Raw genomic sequence first — 20,562 nt, 5'->3', positions numbered from 1 at the left:
CCCACATGCACAACAATAGGTTTGATAGTTTTATGCTCGGACATAAGTTTCAAAATGCTGTCTTTGGTTTCAGAGATGGATGCATTTGGAAGGCAGCAAATAATCATCCCATGTCCTTTTAAATGTCTTACAGTGGAATCACCAAGAACAAGCGTTGTGGGATCAGGTGGTGTTACGAGCTGCTTTTTGCCTCTTCCCACAGCTCTTCGGTTGTGGTGCGATCTCTTTCTATGATGTGCTAGTCCACCTGAAAATTCCGCTTCCACATCCCTGAGGCATTCAAATTTGTTCTGAAGCCTTATGGGCTGTGGATTTTCCATAGGACTGTAAATCCTATTGTAGTTTGTAGACCTGGCTCTATTTCTAATAGCATGGCTGTGGAGCATGGGTTGCATAGTATAAGAACGAACTGGTGTTGAGGTAATTACTCTTCTGTTTTTATTTTTGGGCCTGCCACCCATCGTGTGCCAGTTTTCTGTACTCACATTTTGCTCTGTTAGATCGATGTATTCGCGACAAAGTCAAAACTATTTCTTCATTTTATTTTTCACCTTTACAAGATAAGTTAGCTTTTAAAACAAAATGCCGGGGGGCAAAAAATCCAGGAGATTGTGCAGAAAATGCACAGAACTAGAACAGAGGATTTCTATCCTGGAATCAAAGATTGATGCCCTGCCAAAGACGGATGAACTAAGAGCGATATCTCACAAAAGGAGTACAGAAACAGTGGCTGAGAATGCAGAGATTGCACCCCGACAGGCCGATGGCATTGCAGATCGAGTGGATGAATACATCGATCTAACAGAGCAAAATGTGAGTACAGAAAACTGGCACACGGTGGGTGGCAGGCCCAAAAATAAAAACAGAAGAGTAATTACCTCAACACCAGTTCGTTCTGATACTATGCAACCCATGCTCCACAAGTTCATTTGACGTGATTTGTTTGTGTGCTGCAGTACGTTCGAGGCTCGGATCCTGTACTGAAGCTGCTGGATGATAACGGGAACATCGCTGAAGAACTCAGCATCCTCAAGTGGAACACAGACAACGTAGAGGAATTCCTCAGTGAAAAACTTGACCGCATTTAACGCCTCTCATCTCCTCTTTTCTGTTTACACACATCACATCCAAACCAATGCACCATGTAGGAGTTGTTTGAATGACTAGAACATTAAAACAAAGTTCATAATGAAATCACTTCATCCTTTTCCACCTTGTTGTTTAATTCACCTCTTCAGGTTTCGACTAGGGCGGCACGGTGGTGTAGTGGTTAGCGCTGTCGCCTCACAGCAAGAAGGTCCTGGGTTCGAGCCCCGGGGCCGGCGAGGGCCTTTCTGTGCGGAGTTTGCATGTTCTCCCCGTGTCCGCGTGGGTTTCCTCCGGGTGCTCTGGTTTCCCCCACAGTCCAAAGACATGCAGGTTAGGTTAACTGGTGACTCTAAATTGACCGTAGGTGTGAATGTGAGTGTGAATGGTTGTCTGTGTCTGTCAGCCCTGTGATGACCTGGCGACTTGTCCAGGGTGTACCCCGCCTTTCGCCCATAGTCAGCTGAGATAGGCTCCAGCTTGCCTGCGACCCTGTAGAAGGATAAAGCGGCTAGAGATAATGAGATGAGATGAGAGGTTTCGACTAGGCGTGGGCCGGTCTTAAGTCTCATCATCATATCATGATTTACACCTAATTATGGCATTCCTTTAGAACAGGACCGGATCCCAGGTGTCCTTCTCCTGATCATCAGCCCTTTTCCAGCTGTTCCATCTGAAACTGTAGTTTTATTTTGCTTTTTGTTGTTTTGTACTGTATATTTGTGTCTGAACAGAGAATCCTGACGATACTGGATCGGTGGTGTTTGTGGTTTTTCCCTGTACGCTAGCGCACGTGTGGAGCTGCACATTAGTGAAGGCCTCACAGGAAACCAGTGTGTGGTGTGTGAGGCCTGAAGTGTGTGCAGTTCCCAGTGTGTAGTGATGGAGAGAGACGCGAGCGCTCCCTCTGGGATTTAAATTGATCTCTGTTTAATAAAGTTTTGTTTTGACACAGTGTTTGGATCTTGAGTTTATGAAGCATCTTTTATAAACCTGAGTTTGATTAATAGTCGTCATTTGGCCTTTAAATGGAAATAGAAAAAGTAGAAACACAAAGGGAGTTTTAATGCCCTGGTAATTAAAATTAACACATTGTTTTAATTGATTACATCATCTATTAGTTTTAAAGTACAATAAACTAGTACAAATGAGTTTAGAACATGGGGAGAGAGACACATCACTGACATTAAATCAGGCATCTGAGAGGAAAAACAGCCCAAAATCAGAAAAAGATGATATTGTATGTGGAAATTGAAATTAAAACTGAAAACAATGATTTGTAAATAATCTTTATATGGATAGATTCCAAAACCTGCAAAATGAGTCTGTATTTATTCCATATTTTAGATTTTAAATATTTTTTAAAGGGGTCTGAATACAGTGAGTGTAATTATTATTTTTTGAACAGAAAATGGTTCAAGACACAAAATGGTTAAAAATGTTCTTAGACACAGTAGGGTGTTTCCACCAGCAGCAGGACAGAAAGACGCAGTAGTTTGAGGAAGTTTTATTTCTGAAAAAACAGATTTTGCCAAAGAAAAAACAGAATTTGAGACATTCTAAACTTTCATATCAGTGTAATAAATCTCATAATAGTGCAGACATTTAAAATAGTCTGATTTTTTTTTTCTAGAGACATCTTATATTCTGCATTAAGACATTTATGTAACTTATTTTCTTATTAATCTATAAAACAGATGCACTCTGAAAATAATTCATTAGTGCCACAGTTTCTGCACACAAAAGTGTCTTTGTATTTCAGGGAGAAATTCAATCTGACACCTCAGTTATAATTTTACTCAACATTTCAACTTTTACCAACATTTCATTTTTTCATCGGATCACAAAACCTCACAGATGAGTCAGAACCAATTCCGACCCCAGCGTATAGAGGCTGAGTGAATGTGGTGTGGACTCTGTGGAGGAGCCTCATCGTGTCAGAGACGTTGTAGAAGGACAGAGTTCCTGCACTGTGATCCACATACACTCCTATTCTGGAGGATGATGGACCTCGGAGAACAGTCTCAATTTTGTTGTGCCAGAAAGAGACAGAGAAATAAAAACACCCCAGACTCCAGGACTGACTGTTGAATCCAAATGCACACTCACAACCCGCTCCTTTCCTGCTGATCTCTTTATATGAGACTGATATGTCCACAGCACCGCTCCACTCCACCTCCCAGTAACAGCGTCCACACACACTCTCCTTACACAACACCTGCTCCCAGGAGTCAAATCTCTCTGGATGATCAGAGTATAGCTGTCCTGTCCCACTGCGTGTCACCACTCTGTTCTTCTCAGACAGAATGAGTTTAGGATTTACTGTGTTTGGATCCAGAGTCAGATAACAGAAATCTAAAACAATAAAATATCCACAGGTTAGATGTTAATCACAGGATTTATAAGAAGTGTGTGTGAGACACCTGTCTGTCGTGAGGCTCCGAAGCGCGTATGGAGTAGACGGGGGCGTGGCAGACGAAACCACGTGACCGATGACGAGCGAGGCCTCGGCTCTATATAAAACCTGGAGGGCTCCGAACCCATTCCCCTCTGTAGAGACGAGTGAAGCCATCTGGACGCCATCTTACCACTCACATCGCGTGGATTTGGTTTGTGTGTTAAACCATCGTATCTGATCAAATTTGCCCCAAGAAAAGTATCTCCTGAGTTTTTTCCTCTCATTCCCTCCTCTTATTTTCTCAACTTTACCCCCCATTCCTTACATATCTTTATAGCACTTTCCATCACTGCTACTGGTTTATTTATTTCCTTTTCCAATCCAGTCTCTGATCATTTTTCTTTTTGAACGGCTCTTTTCCTACTATAATTATTTTTGCGGAGATTATTTCAGGCTTTCTCTTATATACAGACCCTTTCCAAAAAATTAGAATATCATGGAAAAGTTGTTTAATTTCCATAATTCCATTCAAAAAGTTAAACTTTCATAGATTATAGATTCAGGGCCCACAATTTAAACGATTTCAAGTATTTATTTGTTTATTTTTACACAATTTGGGCTTCCAGCTCATAAAACCCATGAAAACAGGAATTCAAAAAATTAGAATACTGTAAACAAATTACCATTTACTTCACAGTTTTTGCAGAAAAAAAAGAAAGAAATTAGGATCACATCAAATCAATCAAAATATGGTACTTTCAAAATGATATGTAAATCTTCAATACTTGGTTGGGAATCCCTTTGCCTTAAATCACTGCCTCAATGCGACGTGGCATTGAGGCAATCAGCCTGTGGCATTGCCTGGAAGTTATAGAAGCCCAGATTTCCTTGATGCTTGCTGTCAGCTCTTTGTTGTTGGGTCTGGTGCCCCTCATTTTCCTCTTGAGAATACCCCATAGATTCTCAATGGGGTTTAGGTCCGGTGAGTTGGCTGGCCAGTCAAGCACTGTGATGGCATGGGCATCAAACCAGGTTTTGGTGCTTCTGGTGGTATGGGCAGGGGCCAGGTCCTGCTGGAAGATGAAATCTGCATCTCCATACAGATCCTCAGCAGAAGGAATCATGAAGTCCTCTAAAACATTCTGGTGGACTGTTGCGGTGACCTTGGATTTAAGAAAGCAGAGTTTACCAACACCTGCACCGGACATTGCACCCCAAATCATGACTGACTGTGGATATTTCACACTGGACCTCAAGCAGCTTGGGTTCTGTTCCTCACCGGTCTTCCTCCCAACCCTTGGACCTTGATTCCCAAACGAAAGGCACACTTTACTTTCATCGGAAAAGAGGACCTTGGACCACTGGCCAACAGTCCAGTCCTTCTTCTCCTTGGCCCAGTTGAGATGCTTCCTACGTTGGCTCAGGTTCAGAAGTGGCTTGACCCAAGGAACCCGACAGTTGTAGCCCATCTCCCGGATGCATCTGAATGTGGTGGTTTTTGAAGCTGTGACTCCTGCCTCATTCCACTCTTTCTGGATCTCTGCCAGATTCTTGAATCTTCTCTGTTTGATAATCCGCTGAAGCCCACGGTCATCTCTTTTGCTGGTGCATCTTCTCCTGCCACATTTTGCCCGTGCGTCTTCTCCTGCCACATTTTGCCCTTCCACTAGACTTTCCATTGATATTCTTGGACACAGCAGTCTGTGAACAGCCAGCCTCCTTAGCTATGAACTTTTGTGTCTTACCCATCCTATGGAGGGTATCAATGATGGTTTTCTGGCCAGTTGTCAAGTCTGCAGTCTTCCCCATATTGAACCGAACTGCGACAATTGAACCAAACTGAAGCAATTTAATGACACCTGGGGAAACCTGTGCAGGTGCTTTGAGTTTAGTAGATGATTAGTGTGTGACACTTAGTTTAAAACAATCATGCCCTGCAAAATTTGGGCTGATTTGTTCACAGTATTCTAATTTTTTGAATTCCTGTTTTTGTGGGTTTTATGAGCTGGAAGCCCAAATTATGTAAAAATAAACAAATAAATACTTGAAATTGTTTAAATTCTGGGCCCTGAATCTATAATCTATGAAAGTTTAACTTTTTGAATGGAATTATGGAAATTAAACAACTTTTCCATGATATTCTAATTTTGGCAGCACGGTGGTGTAGTGGTTAGCCCTGTTGCCTCACAGCAAGAAGGTCCGGGTTCGAACCCCATGGCCGGCGAGGGCCTTTCTGTGCGGAGTTTGCATGTTCTCCCCGTGTCCGCATGGGTTTCCTCTGGGTGCTCCGGTTTCCCCCACAGTCCAAAGACATGCAGGTTAGGTTAACCGGTGACTCTAAATTGAGCGTAGGTGTGAATGTGAGTGTGAATGGTTGTCTGTGTCTACGTGTCAGCCCTGTGATGACCTGGCGACTTGTCCAGGGTGTACCCCGCCTTTCGCCCGTAGTCAGCTGGGATAGGCTCCAGCTTGCCTGCGACCCTGTAGAAGGATAAAGCGGCTAGAGATAATGAGATGAGATTCTAATTTTTTGGAAAGGGGCTGTAGTGTATTTTTCTCTTTCGTATATTTCTTCTTCCCTTCAATCAATCAATCAATTTATTAATTAATCAAACACAAAGGCTGTACAATACTCTCTTTCTATTTAGGACAGTTATTGAAACAGGATTATTTTCTCATGTTATTAGTGTGCTTGCAAAAGCACACTATTGTTCTTAAGTTTTATTTTTATGATCATTATTATTCCGTTTCGGGGCGGCACGGTGGTGTAGTGGTTAGCGCTGTCACCTCACAGCAAGAAGGTCCGGGTTCGAGCCCCATGCCTGGCGAGGGCCCTTCTGTGCGGAGTTTGCATGTTCTCCCCGTGTCCGCGTGGGTTTCTTCCAGGTGCTCCGGTTTCCCCCACAGTCCAAAGACATGCAGGTTAGGTTAACTGGTGACTCTAAATTGAGCGTAGGTGTGAATGTGAGTGTGAATGGTTGTCTGTGTCTATGTGTCAGCCCTGTGATGACCTGGTGACTTGTCCAGGGTGTACCCCGCCTTTCGCCCGTAGTCAGCTGGGATAGGCTCCAGTTTGCCTGCGACCCTGTAGAACAGGATAAAGGAGCTAGAGATAATGAGATGAGATGAGATTATTCCGTTTCACCCGTTTTTTGGATCCACTCCTCCTCCTAGGGCTTTCGAGATAGAGACACCGTTCAAACGCTGAAACGTAGGGCCCGATCTTTAATGCCGTGCTTGTTAAAATTGTTGCACTACCCCTTGTTGTTCCTTCGGTATTCCCGTTTTTTGGCAAAATTCCGTGCCATTGAAATGAATGGATAGAACTCTGGAGTGATGTCATAAGGAGCTCCTCCACTCTAGTATGCTAACTGTTAGCATGTTACTATGCTAGCTGTTAACATTAGCATGTTGGCATGCTAGCTTTTAGCATGCTAGCATGATACCTGTTCTGCTACAGCTCGGCAAGCACACTTTGCATTTTCTCTGCGGAAATGCAGTCTAGTTATTATTATTCCGTTTCACCCGTTTTTTGGATCCACTACTCCTCCTAGAGCTTTCGAGATAGAGACACCGTTCCAACGCTGAAACGTAGGGCGCGATCTGGAATGGCATGCTTATTAAAATGGTTGCACTACCCCTTGTCGTTCGTTTGGTATTCCCACTTTTCGGCAAAATTCCATGCCATTGAAATGAATGGGTAGAACTTTGGAGTGATGTCATAAGGAGCTCCTCCACTCTAGTATGCTAGCTGTTAGCATGTCAGCATGCTCGCATGTTAGCTGTTAGCATGTCAGCATGCTCGCATGTTAGCTGTTAGCATACTAGCTCTTAACATGCTAACTGTTAGCATGCTAGCTGTTAGCATGCTAGTATGCTAGCTGTTCTGCTACAGCTCAGCAAGCACACTGCATTTTCTCTGTGGAAATGCAGTCTAGTTTGCCATTTTCACTTCATTCTCACATTTTAACAGTATTTATTGGTCACATTTTAGACACAAATGATTCAGTTATCAAAATTGTGACCAATAAATACTGCTAAAACGTGAGAATGAAGCTTTTTCTTTTTAAGCCGATGCACTGTTCAGCAAATGGGGTAACTTTTAATGTGGTAAACAAATGCAATAAGAAATACAACTTGGCAAACAATGTGACAAACAAATGCAACTTTAATCAGAATTATGAATGATGTATGCATTGGAAAATAAAATAATTCACGCCTATGCAAGATGAGTTTTGTTAACTGCTTGTGGAGTGTGGGTTCAGTCCAGTCGTCATCTCACTGAAGCATTTGGCCAGATGGTGCATCCGGCATCCATACTGTCAGACGCTGTGTTTCTTATTACATTTGTTTACCACGTTACCCCATTTGCTAAACACTGTGTCATCTTAAAAAGAAAAAGCATCAAAATTGAATCGTTTGTGTCTAAAATGACAGTGAATTATGTGATGAATAAATACTGTTAAGACATGACTGTGAGAATGAAGTGAAAATGGCAAATAACATGAGAAAATAATCCTGTTTCAACAGCTGTCCTAAATAGAAAGGAAGTATTGTACAGACTTTTGTGTTGATATTATTATTATTTAAATAGATAGAATAAATATACAAAAGAGAAAGATACACTGTATAAGGAAAAAAACCTAAAATAATCTCCGTAAAGATAATTATAGTAGTAAAAGCCGTTAAAAAAAAAAAGATCAGAGACTGGACTGGAAAAGAGAAAAAATAAACCAGTAGCAGTGAAGGGAAGTGCTATAAAGATATGTAAGGAATGGGGGGGGGGGGGGGGGGGGTAAAGTTGAGAAAATAAGAGGAGGGAATGAAAGGAAAAAACTCAGGAGATACTTTTCTTGGGGCAAATTTGATCAGATACAACAGTTTAACACACAAACCAAATCCACTCGATATGAGTGGCAAGATGGCGTCCAGATGGCTTCACCCGTCTCTACAGAGGGGAATGGGTTCGGAGCCATCCAGGTTTTATATAGAGCTCAGTGGTTGTGATTCACGAAAAGATTCATGGCTCGGAGTCTCATTCAACAGAGTTCACTAGCGACACCTACTGTTCAGAGAAATGTACAGCATGTTTTAATTCCTACATCACAACAGTGTTCTGACACTTTACATTATTATTCACACAGTTTTCCATTTTAAAATAACTTATAAACATTAGTTTTTTATATACCTTTGTTATTCAGTACTCTTATTTTCTCTCTCTCACACACACACACACACTCTCTCTGTATGAATTTATGCTCAGTATAATTGTGTCTGCACAGCAAAAGGTTTAGATAAACATGAAGAGGATAACGTGTGTGTGTGTGTGTGTGTTGGATTCAGAGTCCTTCTGTAGCCGTAGTAACATTTCAGAGAACCTTTACTGATTTTTATTGAGGAACAGGATTTCTCCTCACTGTGTTTGGATCGAGGCAGTTCCTTTAATGACCTTCTGAATAAGTGTTGTACTTTTGTTTATCATGTCTGGAATTCTGAGATTGATCGTGTCATTGCCATAATTCTCAGCAGTAACGATGTCCGCTCATGAGCTTTATAAAATCCCAGCTTAAAATGTAGATACCATGTCTATAAAATCAACCTTCAAGCTTAGATTTGCGATTTTTGAAGACCATTTAAGTTTAAAAGATGGTACTGATGTGTTAATAAATTGTGGCGAGGAATGTAGATCAGTTTTCCAAGTCCAGTGCATTTGTTGTTAAATATGAAGCCCTTTTTTATTACATAAAAATAAGATTAAGCTCCAATTTGACCCATCGAGGATAATGTACATTTAATCCACGCATGTCACGACAGTCAAGGTGAAAGAAAGAAAAAAAATCAAATGGTGTTTATGCATTAATAACCAAGTTAATGAACAAAATCTCGCTTTTGGTGGTCCGTCTTCACCCACTGAACCTCATCCCCTTTAGATTCTGCAGTTGCTGCCCCCCATCGTGAAAAACAGGCCCTGGGGTCGCTTCACATTCCTGATGGAACCACTCCAAACAGCTTTGACATTCAGCCATTTTTTTCCATTTTCCTCCCTTTTCCCTCAGCATTCTCATCTCATCTCATTATCTCTAGCCACTTTATCCTGTTCTACAGGGTCGCAGGCAAGCTGGAGCCTATCCCAGCTGACTATGGGCGAAAGGCGGGGTACACCTTGGACAAGTCGCCAGGTCATCACAGGGCTGACACATAGACACAGACAACCATTCACACTCACATTCACACCTACGCTCAATTTAGAGTCACCAGTTAACCTAACCTGCATGTCTTTGGACTGTGGGGGAAACCGGAGCACCCGGAGGAAACCCACGCGGACACGGGGAGAACATGCAAACTCCGCACAGAATGGCCCTCGCGGGCCACGGGGCTCGAACCCGGACCTTCTTGCTGTGAGGCGACAGCGCTAACCACTACACCACCGTGCCACCCCCTCAGCATTCTGTACACACAAAATACTTCAATCTTTAGTGTTGTATCGTGGCGTCTTTTTCTGTTTTGACCTCAACTTTGTCAGTATAATTGTGTGTGAATCAAGCTGACGTTACTGCTTAGAATTATTATTAGATTAATTATGATTATTAGAATTATCACCAAACCTAAATTATTTAAATCCTGATGTTAATACTCCTTGTCATATTAATTCTAGGTACTATTCCCCACACAAATTTCATTCTTCTCAAGAATTTTGTAATTATCCCACGGCCAAACGAAGGTTGGAGAAGGATATAGAAACAGGTTCTGTCGATCCATCTGGCCGTCTGGTCACGTTTTAGTTTCTGGGCCAAATCTTTAAAACTACTGAAGATATCTTCATGAAACTTTGTATACATATCAAGCAACATGTGAACTGGTGCCTTTTGCCATTTTCGATTTTTGGAAAAAAAGTATTTTTCAAATGTTTAAATAATAATAGATTTTGACTTAGTTTCTAAGAGCAAGGTTAGTTTCCAGAGCATATATACAAAACTATTCATGATATAGATTTGAAACTTGGTATACATGTTAACAAGGTGATGTAGATGTGCCTTTTCATACGAAGAAATTTGAGAAATTTTAATTTTTCATGTTTCCATGGAAACAATTTCAGACTTAGTCTCTCAGGTTAGTCTTAGGGGTAGGTTTGGTTTCCAGAGCAGAACTTGAAAACTATGAGTGGTTTGGTCTTGAAAGTTGGTATATGTGTTGATTAAGTAATGTATATGTGCTTTTTGATACTAAGAAATGTGAGAAATTTAAATTTTTAGCTCAGCTGGACCAAAGTTCCAGTGGGTTTATGCCATGGGCTGCTGAGGTCAGTGTAAAGAGGTAGGGTTGGCTTCCTGCAGCAGAACTTGAAAAACATGACAATATCTTGAAACTTGGTATATAGTTGGTATATAGGGCGGGGGATATAGATGACTGTCTTCTTGTTTATCTGACAAGTTGTTCTCTTTCCTTCACTATATTATCAGGAGCCTCTCAGATAATTTGATGAATTTCAAGACATACTCAGTATTTTAGATCATCTATTGAAGAGCCTTTGCCTTTCAGAAACCTGGCATTCAACTCAAAGATAGTTTTGTCAATTTTTACTTACCTGGCTTTAATTACATTTCCCAACACTCTAAATTGGACTCTTCCTAACAAATTCCTGAAGTTATAATCTAAGAGATGACCTTAATACTTCTTCTGATCAAGACGAATCAGTCTGTGTTGAGCTCCATAATGAAGGCTGGAAGAACATAGTTTGTGGTGTGAGATACAGACACTGAAACAGTTCTTTTCAGCCATTTCTGGATAATCTTTCCATAATAATTGATAAAATCCATGAGGAGTCAAAGCTTTGTATTTTTATGAGCAACCTAAACTTAAATCTGATGAATTCAGACACTCGGATACCTACAGGTGAATTTTTCAATATTTTATCTTCCTATTCTTTTCAACCATGTTTATTGACAATATATATTTTAATTCACTTAAATATTGGGGTGGCACGGTGGTGTAGTGGTAGGCACGGTCGCCTCACAGCAAGAAGGTTCCAGGTTTGAACCCAGCGGCCGGCGAGGGCCTTTCTGTGTGGAGTTTGCATGTTCTCCCAGTGTCTGCGTGGGTTTCCTCTGGGTGCTCCGGTTTCCCCCACAATCCAAAAGACATGCAGTTAAGTTGACGTAGGGCGGCCTTGGGCTGAGGTGCCCTTGAGCAAGATACCAAACCACTGACTGCTCCCCGGGTGCTCTGGTGTGGCTGCCAATTGCTCGGAGTGTGTGCGTGCGCATGTGTTCACTGCTTCAGATGGGTTAAATGCAGAGGATGAATTTCACTGTGCTTGAAGTGTGCATGTGACCAAATAAAGGTTTCTTCTCTATATCCTGTGCAGGGTCACAGGCAAGCTGGAGCCTATCCCAGCTGACCCTGCACAGGATAAGTGGTTAAGGATAGTGGATGGTTGGATGACTTAAATATGCTACAAATAGTGGGAATATTTTATAATGACCTAACTAACCATTTTCCCAACTTTTTGTCTATTGACTCAATTCACCCTCCCCATTGAATAAGCAAGTTTAGAGAAGAGAGTTCCTACGGCAGGTGGCACAGTGGTGTAGTGGTTAGCACGGTCACCTCACAGCAAGAAGGTTCTGGGTTCAAGTCCAGTGGGCAATGGGGGCCTTTCTGTGTGGAGTTTGCATCTTCTCCCTGTGTCTGTGTGGGTTTCCTTCACTGTCCAAAGACCTGCAGGTTAGGCTAATTGTTGGTTCTAAATTGACCGTAGGTGAGAATGTGAGCGTGAATGGTCGTTTGTCTCTATGTGTCAGCCCTGCGATGACCTGGTGATTTGTCCAGGGTGTACCCTGCCTCTCGCCCATAGTCAGCTGGGATAGGCTCCAGCTTGCCTGCGACCTTGTACAGGATAAGCGGTTATGGATAATGGATGGATTTCATATGGTTCAATGAAGATGCATTCATTTATGATTTTCAACAAATTGACTGCTCTACCCAGTCCGATGGTGAGCCTGATATTCATGACATTCTCCAGCTTTCTTGAAAACTCTGGTGAAATTATTACCACTCATGTTCCTCTGACAAACCATGTCAAGGAAGGAAATCAAACTCAAATTTGAACCTTGGATTTCCCTTCAGTCTTAGAACAATGAATTATAAAATTAAAAAATTGTATAGAAAAATCGATCAAGATGAGAAATCAGTGCCTGTATGCTCAGTACAAAGTGTAGAGAAATAAGCTAAACCATTTGACTCCTATAGGTAAAAGGATCTAGCAAATGAGTTCAATGTTTATTTTGCAGACATTGGTAAAAGTATCAGCCAAGCAATACCAAAGGTCAACAAAATATTTTCAGATTTTCTTGCTTCTCTGACAAGCGACAGCTTTCTTCTTAGTCCTACATGGACACAAGAAATTCAAGACATTTTTCTCCGGCTCAAGTCTGGCGAGGCTTGTGGCCCCTTTAGTATTTCTGTAGCCCTGTTCAAGATATTAAACTCAATCTCAAAGCCTGTGGAGATCCTCTATCACTTCTCCTTTACTTCTGGTACTGTTCCTGATTCTTTTAAACTTGCTCGTGTCAGACCCGTGTTTAAAGCAGGAACTCAACTGTTAACTTCTAATCATAGACAAATTTCTCTTTTGTCAATTTTTATCAAAAATATTAGAAAAACTCATGTAAAATAGGCTGAATACATATCGAGAGAAGTTTGATTTAATATATTCTGGTCAGTTTGGTTTCCGTGACAACAGATCTACAGAACATGCACTTTTACTAAATCACTGATAAAATCCAAAGAGCAATTGAAGATGGCAAATTTTCCTGTGGTATCATTTTTTGTCTGAGTAAAGCTGTTGATGCCACAGATCATGATATTTTGTAAGCAAAGTTATATTCTTATGGCATCCGTGGGATTGTCCATGATTGATTTGCCTCATATCTATCAAATAGACATCAGTTTGTTTCAATCGGTAATATTTCATCCAGCTCTTTACCAATTTCATGTGGAGTACCACAGGGTTCGCTTCATGGCCCCCTTCTATTTCTCTTATACATAAATGATTTTATGAACTGCTCCAATATACAGTATTTGATTTTCATCTTTTTGCAGGTGACTCAAATTTATTCCTGGCAGATTCATCTTTAGATTCTCTAGAAGCCAGGGTAAATTCTGAATTAGTCGATATTCGGGAGCTTGGTTGCAAATTTGAATTTCCCTCCAGGGATTAATAAAGTAATTCTGATATCATCGCGTGGCTTTGTGCAAATAAATTCTCTCTGAATGTCGACAAAAATTTTGTTCTTTTTTAATCCACCCCAAAAGAAACTGAGCAGAACCATTTCCTGAAAATTAATTATAAGCCAATTAAACAGAAGAACCACATCAGGTATCTTGGAGTAGTTTTTGACTCTCACCTCATCAGGAGGAAACACATCCACCAGTAGAGCAAGAAAATCTCCAGAGGCTTTGGAATTATTGCTGAGCTTCATCACTATGTTTCTCAAAGTATTCTAACTCAGCTGTACTACTCTCTTATTTATTCTTTTTTAATATATGGTGTTACAGTTTGGGGTAAAACTTATGAGACTACCCTTCGACCGATAACTGGACTCCAGAAGAAAGCTGTCAGAATTATTAATTTAGCTTCTTTTAATGAACACACACCTCCTATTTTTAAAAAGCTGGAGATGATGACATTCTCTGATTTTATAGATTACTCAAACAGTATTTTTACATTTAAATTTCATTCTAGTTTATTTGCTGCCTGCCTTTGATAACTTTTTGACACTTTTAGCATCAAGGCACAAGTATAAAACTTGACTGGCTTCGAGATCTTCATTTTGTGTTCCTTCAGCCAGAACTAACGATGGCAAGTTTAATATTCGCTTCAAAGCTGCTGCTCTCTGGAACAGTATTGATGAATCTTTCCAGAGTCTTAGCTTCAGCAGTTTCAAGCGTTCTATCAAAAGTACAATTATCGCTTCAGATCAGCATTCGTTTCTCTTTTCCTCACACTGTCATTTCATTTTTTCCCTCTTTTTATTGTTTTTTATCATTGTGCCTCTATGCGACTAGCTTTCTTCTTTATAACAGTAATCCATTATTTTTTTCTGCCTAGTGAAATTAGATTACTAGTTATTTCTAGGCAGCATTTTATCCTTCGTATGTATTAGATTTCTGTGTGTGTAACTCGATTTCTGTGTGTGATATAAATAAACTATTATTGATACACATTGTGTGTTGTAGGTTGAAAGAAAGAAAGAAAGAAAGAAAGAAAGAAAGAAAGAAAGAAAGAAAGACCGACCATCATGTGGGCGGTCCTCCTCTGAGTTGAAGAGTGTGTGTGTGTGTGTTTTACACCTACACTGCAGGAAATCTTCTCTGCTCTTTGGTTTTGAGGGTAAAATCATGTGAACTGCTGCAGCTGTAGAGACACAGAGACAAAATGGAGACTGAAAAACGACACAAAAACAGTTTAAAGCATGAAAATGAAAAATTAGATTCCTCACTGCTCTCAGTCAGACACGATTTAGAGATCGGCCAAAATGTCATCACACTGTGCAGCAGTGTGGATTTATGATTAAGGTTCTGTTTATCTGGGAAATTTATTTGTAATTTGCACATGTAATTTCTGAGGCTAATACTAATGCTTTGTGATTTGATGCAGTTTTGTTCCTGCTTCCGTTTTATTTCCGTTACATTAATTTTATGACTCTCTTTACTGTGATACAGAACAAATGTTTGTTTGTTTACCTTGTGGATGGATTTTGTTGAATTCCTTCTCACAGATTTTCTTAACTCGTTTTTTCAGATCTGAGAGAGAGTTCCTCACTCCATCAAATGAGAGATGTTGATTGACAGTGAAGCTGGGTGAGTCGTCACATCCAGGAGAAACACAGAGAGACGGGAAACTCTACAGAGAGGAAACACAGAATAGAGAAGGAGAAAAGTGTAGGAGAGGAACGAATGAATCTCAGACTGAATCAGACCAAAGGCACACTTGGGATCTCAGACAGGAACATTTATTATTGCTGTAATGAGCTTTTAGGAGGAAACTTTGTGAGGAACAGCGCCCTCTGTAGATCAGACAGTGAGTGTTACCTGGAGGAAGTGGATGTGATCGTGTGTGTGTGAAAGCTGCTCCAGCTCAGTGACTCTCCTCTGAAGATCAGCAATCTCCTGCTCCAGTTGCTTCAGGAGTCGTTCAGCTTGACTCAGTTCAGCTTTCTCCTGAGCTCTGATCAGCTCCGTCACCTCTGAGCGCCTTTTCTCCATGGAGCTGATCATCTCAGTAAAGATCCTCTCACTGTCATCTACTGCTGACTGATAATGCATCTGTTAGTACACACACACACACACAAAAGGGAGGTCTAATCGGATACTCTGTAAAAATAAACTCTCTCTCGAGGTATTTGAGTTGTTTTTGCTAAACCCCGGGTTTTCATTCCTTGTTTTTTTAGTTCACTATTTTAAGGAGATACACAGAACCTTTATTTTTAAATACATTTCTGAGTGGATAGTATCTCCATCCTTGACTCTTGTATGGTGCATAAATGGGAATAAAAAACAACTGAGTTAAACTCGACCACAAATTTGGCATTGGAGCTGCCCCGCTGAGCCAGCCAGCCCTGAGCGCGTGACGTCACTGCGGGAACCAGTTTTAAGGCCGAGGCCTTTGACAGCTATAGACCAAAGTCACATAAATAAAAATTTATGGTGAAAGTAAGAAATACCGTTACTGACTTGCTCAACCAAGACTGATTTGACTTCACTGATTGTGGGTTGACTCTCATTAAAACAGGATAGGTGTTATAACTTATGCAACATACATGTACATGCATGCATTTTCACTGATAAAATGTAAAAGGCTCATTAAATAAATCAGCTGAACTGAGACAATCACATTCTGAAGCAAATTAAAGAAATCTTATCCCAGTACCTTAAAACACACAATACAAGTTACATGTAAAATGCAGATAAACAACGTGTTGTTTCTATTGTTTTTATCCAAATGAGAGTTGGAGCTTGCCCGTCTGCGTTCTTGCTTCTTGAAGGCCGATCTTGTGGCCGATTGTTTCAAAACAATCTGACGTTCAGTTGTTCATTCAGTTCTCCGTTCATTCGCGTCTTCCACGTAAGGGCGAGATGGCAGCAATATCCAGTTTAGAAATCAGACGGCTGGTCCACTCATTCTCCGTTTTCTCCATACAGAGTACTCCACCATTACTGCTCGGCTCAGGCAATTAGTAAAACCCGGGACGCGACATCGCCGGTTTTAGCAACAACCACGGGGAGGTCACTGCCTGAGCGATAATATGTCATGTCCCGTTCCATCCTGGGTTTTACCAACAACCCTCGGCTCAAACTGTGGGAGAGCTGGTGCCACTGAACTTACTTTCCTTTTAAAAAAAATCAAATTAAAATAAATGTTTTCCTTTTCTTGTAGTTTTATTTAATTAATGGTACTGCACCCTCTTTCAAAACAGGCTTATAGCCAACGCTCCTCAACAGATCAGAGGTTTCGTACGAGTCTTCAGTAAAATGTGCAGAGCAGAGGAGAGACCACTTTATAGGCGCCCAATGTGCCTGTGAACTTCTTGCAAAATGCATCCAAATCTTTGCAGTTTGAAAATTCTTGGGCCATGAATGCAACATAAATCCACCTTCTGTCATGTTGCTGCACTGGCCAGCAACACATCTACGTGGCATGGCAATAAATTAGCTCAAAATGGAAGCTGGAAGTTGCAGTTAGCTCTGTGTTTTAGTATGGTGGAAATGGCGATGAGACCGATAGCCTTCCTGCTGTGACGTTACGGACGTCAAGGTCATTCAAAAGAAAGAGAGAGAGGTGGCGCGTGTGTGTGTTCTGAGCTGGGTGTATTTCTGTGAAACGAGAGAGGGGGAGTGAAACACAGTGTTGACACTCTTGTTGTGAATACAAACTATGACAAGAAAGATGTGTGATTATTGTCCAATTTTTGACAATATTGTATTGAACCAAGGGTCTAGTTTTGAACATCACCTCTAACCAAAGACAGAGAGAGAGAGAGCGCGAGAAAGAGGGAGAGATAGATGTGTGTGTGTGTGTGTGTGTTTGAGATGAGGGTAAGATTTCTGTGTGAGAGAGTGAAGGATTTGAAGTTACTGTCCAGTTCAGAACTGAGAGACAACACGAACCAAAACTAACAATAATAACAAAGACAAGTTCTGAGGAGAGAGAGTATGATGTGATTTTTAAGTGGGTGAGTGCGAGTCTGAGTAGGTGAGTATTTGTATGTCTGTATGCAAGTGAGAGAGAGAGAGTAGATGAAATGAGTGAGTGAATGGGGTGGAGAGTTCTTATTTGTACAAGAACTTTGCTCGTCTGTCTGTCCCCACATTGCTAGTTCAAAAGCACCACAAAATTTAACACAATCGATGATCTTAGATAAAATATGACGGTTTTTATCGACCTCTTCATTATGCCTTCTTCCAGCAATGCAGTGCCCATCGTCTAGCTGCGCCACTATGCTAATCCTTCCAAGCACAGCTAGCTTTACGCAGTTTTCCATGTGAACTCTTGATCTTTCCTGCTTCTTGATGCGTTCGGAGAGCTGCTTTAAGTCAGTTTGTCCAGACTGTGTCCACGTCAAATCACACCTGTCACTTTTGAAAAGGATGCAGGGGAAACAAAAAAGTGCATTGGCTGTTCCACAGCCTGTCAGCCACGACTTACGCTGGAACCAACTCCTGCAAAAAGTCCTGTTGTAGGCTTTAACTTTCTCCTTGGTTGGCTGGGTGATGTTTATGTCGGGCTTGTCGGGTCGCAGCTCCTTAACATGGATTTTTTCCACCATCGTCCTTCTTGCGAAAGGGTAGTTCAACAAAGATCTCACCGAATTTGGTGGAAGCTGCCCCTCAACTGTAGTCATCGTCATCATCTCTCTGACTGACTGACCTGAGACCTCAAGTTTATCACCATAGCAACCAAAACTTTCCCACATTTTCTGTAGCGGGGCGAAATTTCCAGCGCCCCAAAACCATTAAATTCGGCGATGCTGATTGGCCAAATATTTATTATTTTTCCCAAGCAACCATACACGATTGGCTATTTCGCTGCACTTCTGGGGTGCTTTGACGAGCGCCCAAGAAGAGAAATGATACAAGTCTGTCGGTGGAAATTCACTGTTGAATGAGAGTCAGTTGGTGGAAATGTTGTTTAAATAATTCAGACTGCATGTAGGCACACACTATAAAGTAAACCTGACATTGCTAATAACATTTGTTTATATATATTTTTTTCCCCTCCACATCTGGAAGGGCGGCACCCGAGCACCCCCTATGGGCCAACCGCCACTGTTCTCAAGGCATTTATAAACAAAAAAATGAGGCCATGATTCTGCATATCTCCTTTAAGCAGGTTAATTGAAACAGCTACTCTTCACTCCTCACCTTAATAGTGTCCACAGTCTGTTTCAGCTCCTGCACCTCCTTCTGCTTCTCCTGGATCCTCTGCTGGGATTTCATCTGCTCCTCCTTTAGCTCATTCTGAGACCAAATAAAATACATTTTAAATACATTATCATCTTCTACACAATTATAACCAAAAAGAAAAAAAAACTAAAAAAAAGTCAATAAAAATAGTTCAATGAAAACTGGAAATATCGCCTCTAGAACTACGGTAACTAAAATTAAAAGACACCCAAAATGAAGTAACTTCTATCTTCATATGTTTGCACCACTTATGATATTATAAGTTTAGTTTTCTGTGAAAATGTCAACTGATTGTTATTTCAATGTTATTTGTGTGACAGAAACATCAAGGTAGTTCAGCAATATTCTCCATAGTGAAACTGTTCAAAAGGCAGCTGTGACTTTAAATGGGATTCACAGACAGACTGATCTGAGAAAAAACGCGATGAGTGCTTCTGGGAATGTGAAAGAGCCGCCAGATTCATTGCAACTGGCGTTTAGTGGACTGGGGTGCGATCATGGATTGAAAGGAGTTCTAGATGAGTGTGAAACTAATGATTTGGAGGAGTTTTCAGAAGAGAATGACAGTGAGAGTACTATAAAAGTGAAGGTGAAGATAAGTCAGGTAAATGGAATTTGGTTCAAGCATCAAGGAAAAGAAAGGTGAAAGCTAAACAAGATGAAGTAAAAAGATCGAGGACTGATGTTAAAGTTGTGATCCGATTTCAAACCCCTTGTATACTAAACCCACTGAAAGTCAGTGAAGCCATTTATAGGCAAGTAGGTGAAGTTCGCTCCGTCACAATGTTAAAAGATGGTAACCTGTTAGTTGTTTGTCAAGATAGAGATCAGAGAATGGGATTAATGAAGCTTAAAACTTTACTGGGGAAACACGTTAAAGCCCAAGACTGGGAAGAAAGAGGTAAAGTAATGGCGGTGATATCAGGTGTATCCGACTGACTTGTTAGAGGACGATATTAAAAGCAATGTTAAAGGAGTTAAAATCAACAAAGTCAAGCATTTGCCAGTAATTAGGAATGGAACTAAAGGACCAAGTTTGTCTGTGTTGTTAGTGTTGGATGAGGTTAAGATGCCTGAGCGGATCATGATTGGATATTTAAGTTATATAACGAGGCCTTACATCCCCCCACCAATTAGATGCTTTAAATGTCAGCGATATGGACACATTTCTTCTGTGTGCAAGTCAAAACCTAGGTGTGCTAGATGTGGAGGTGAACATGAATATGGTAAATGGGAGGAAGGAACAAAAATCAAGTGCTGTAACTGTGGAGGTGAACACAGTGCGGCCTATAAAGGCTGCGAGATGTATAAAAGAGCAATTCAAGTGCAAAGTGTTAAGGTGAAAGAGAGCGTTACTTATGCCGAAGCTATTAAAAAGGTTGACAAAGAAAACCAAGCAAAATCAAGGGTTAAAGGAAGTATGACTCCTGTAGTTTGAGTCGTTTGAGTCAAACTCAAACGACTCTGAAATGCTGTAAAGTAACTGAAGAGACTTTAATTGTGGATAAGAAAAATTTCATTGCTTTTATGGTGGAAGTGGTTAATTGCTCAGCCCAAGTAGAATTGATAGAATTAAAATAATTATAAAAGCAGCGGAAAATTATCTAGAGATT

General features: G+C 40.9%; 1 protein-coding gene across 1 annotated transcript in view; it reads right to left on the bottom strand.

Moving 5' to 3' along the window:
- Positions 1–2,910: 2,910 nt before the first annotated feature.
- LOC132864446 (E3 ubiquitin/ISG15 ligase TRIM25-like) overlaps positions 2,911–20,562 on the bottom strand; it is a 53,645-nt gene continuing 35,993 nt past the window's right edge. Inside the window, exons 2-6 of the mRNA XM_060897860.1 lie at positions 18,908–19,003; positions 15,578–15,811; positions 15,230–15,389; positions 14,841–14,894; positions 2,911–3,441 (exon numbers count right to left, since the gene is read on the bottom strand). Of these exons, the coding sequence (XP_060753843.1) occupies positions 2,912–3,441; positions 14,841–14,894; positions 15,230–15,389; positions 15,578–15,811; positions 18,908–19,003 (1,074 nt within the window). The 3' untranslated portion in view covers position 2,911. The remainder of the gene's footprint in view (positions 3,442–14,840; positions 14,895–15,229; positions 15,390–15,577; positions 15,812–18,907; positions 19,004–20,562) is intronic.

Source organism: Neoarius graeffei, chromosome 17, assembly GCF_027579695.1.
Source record: "Neoarius graeffei isolate fNeoGra1 chromosome 17, fNeoGra1.pri, whole genome shotgun sequence".
Classification (NCBI taxonomy): domain Eukaryota; kingdom Metazoa; phylum Chordata; class Actinopteri; order Siluriformes; family Ariidae; genus Neoarius; species Neoarius graeffei.
Note: the sequence above shows the minus strand (reverse complement) of the source record. Positions and strands in the feature narration are given on the sequence as shown.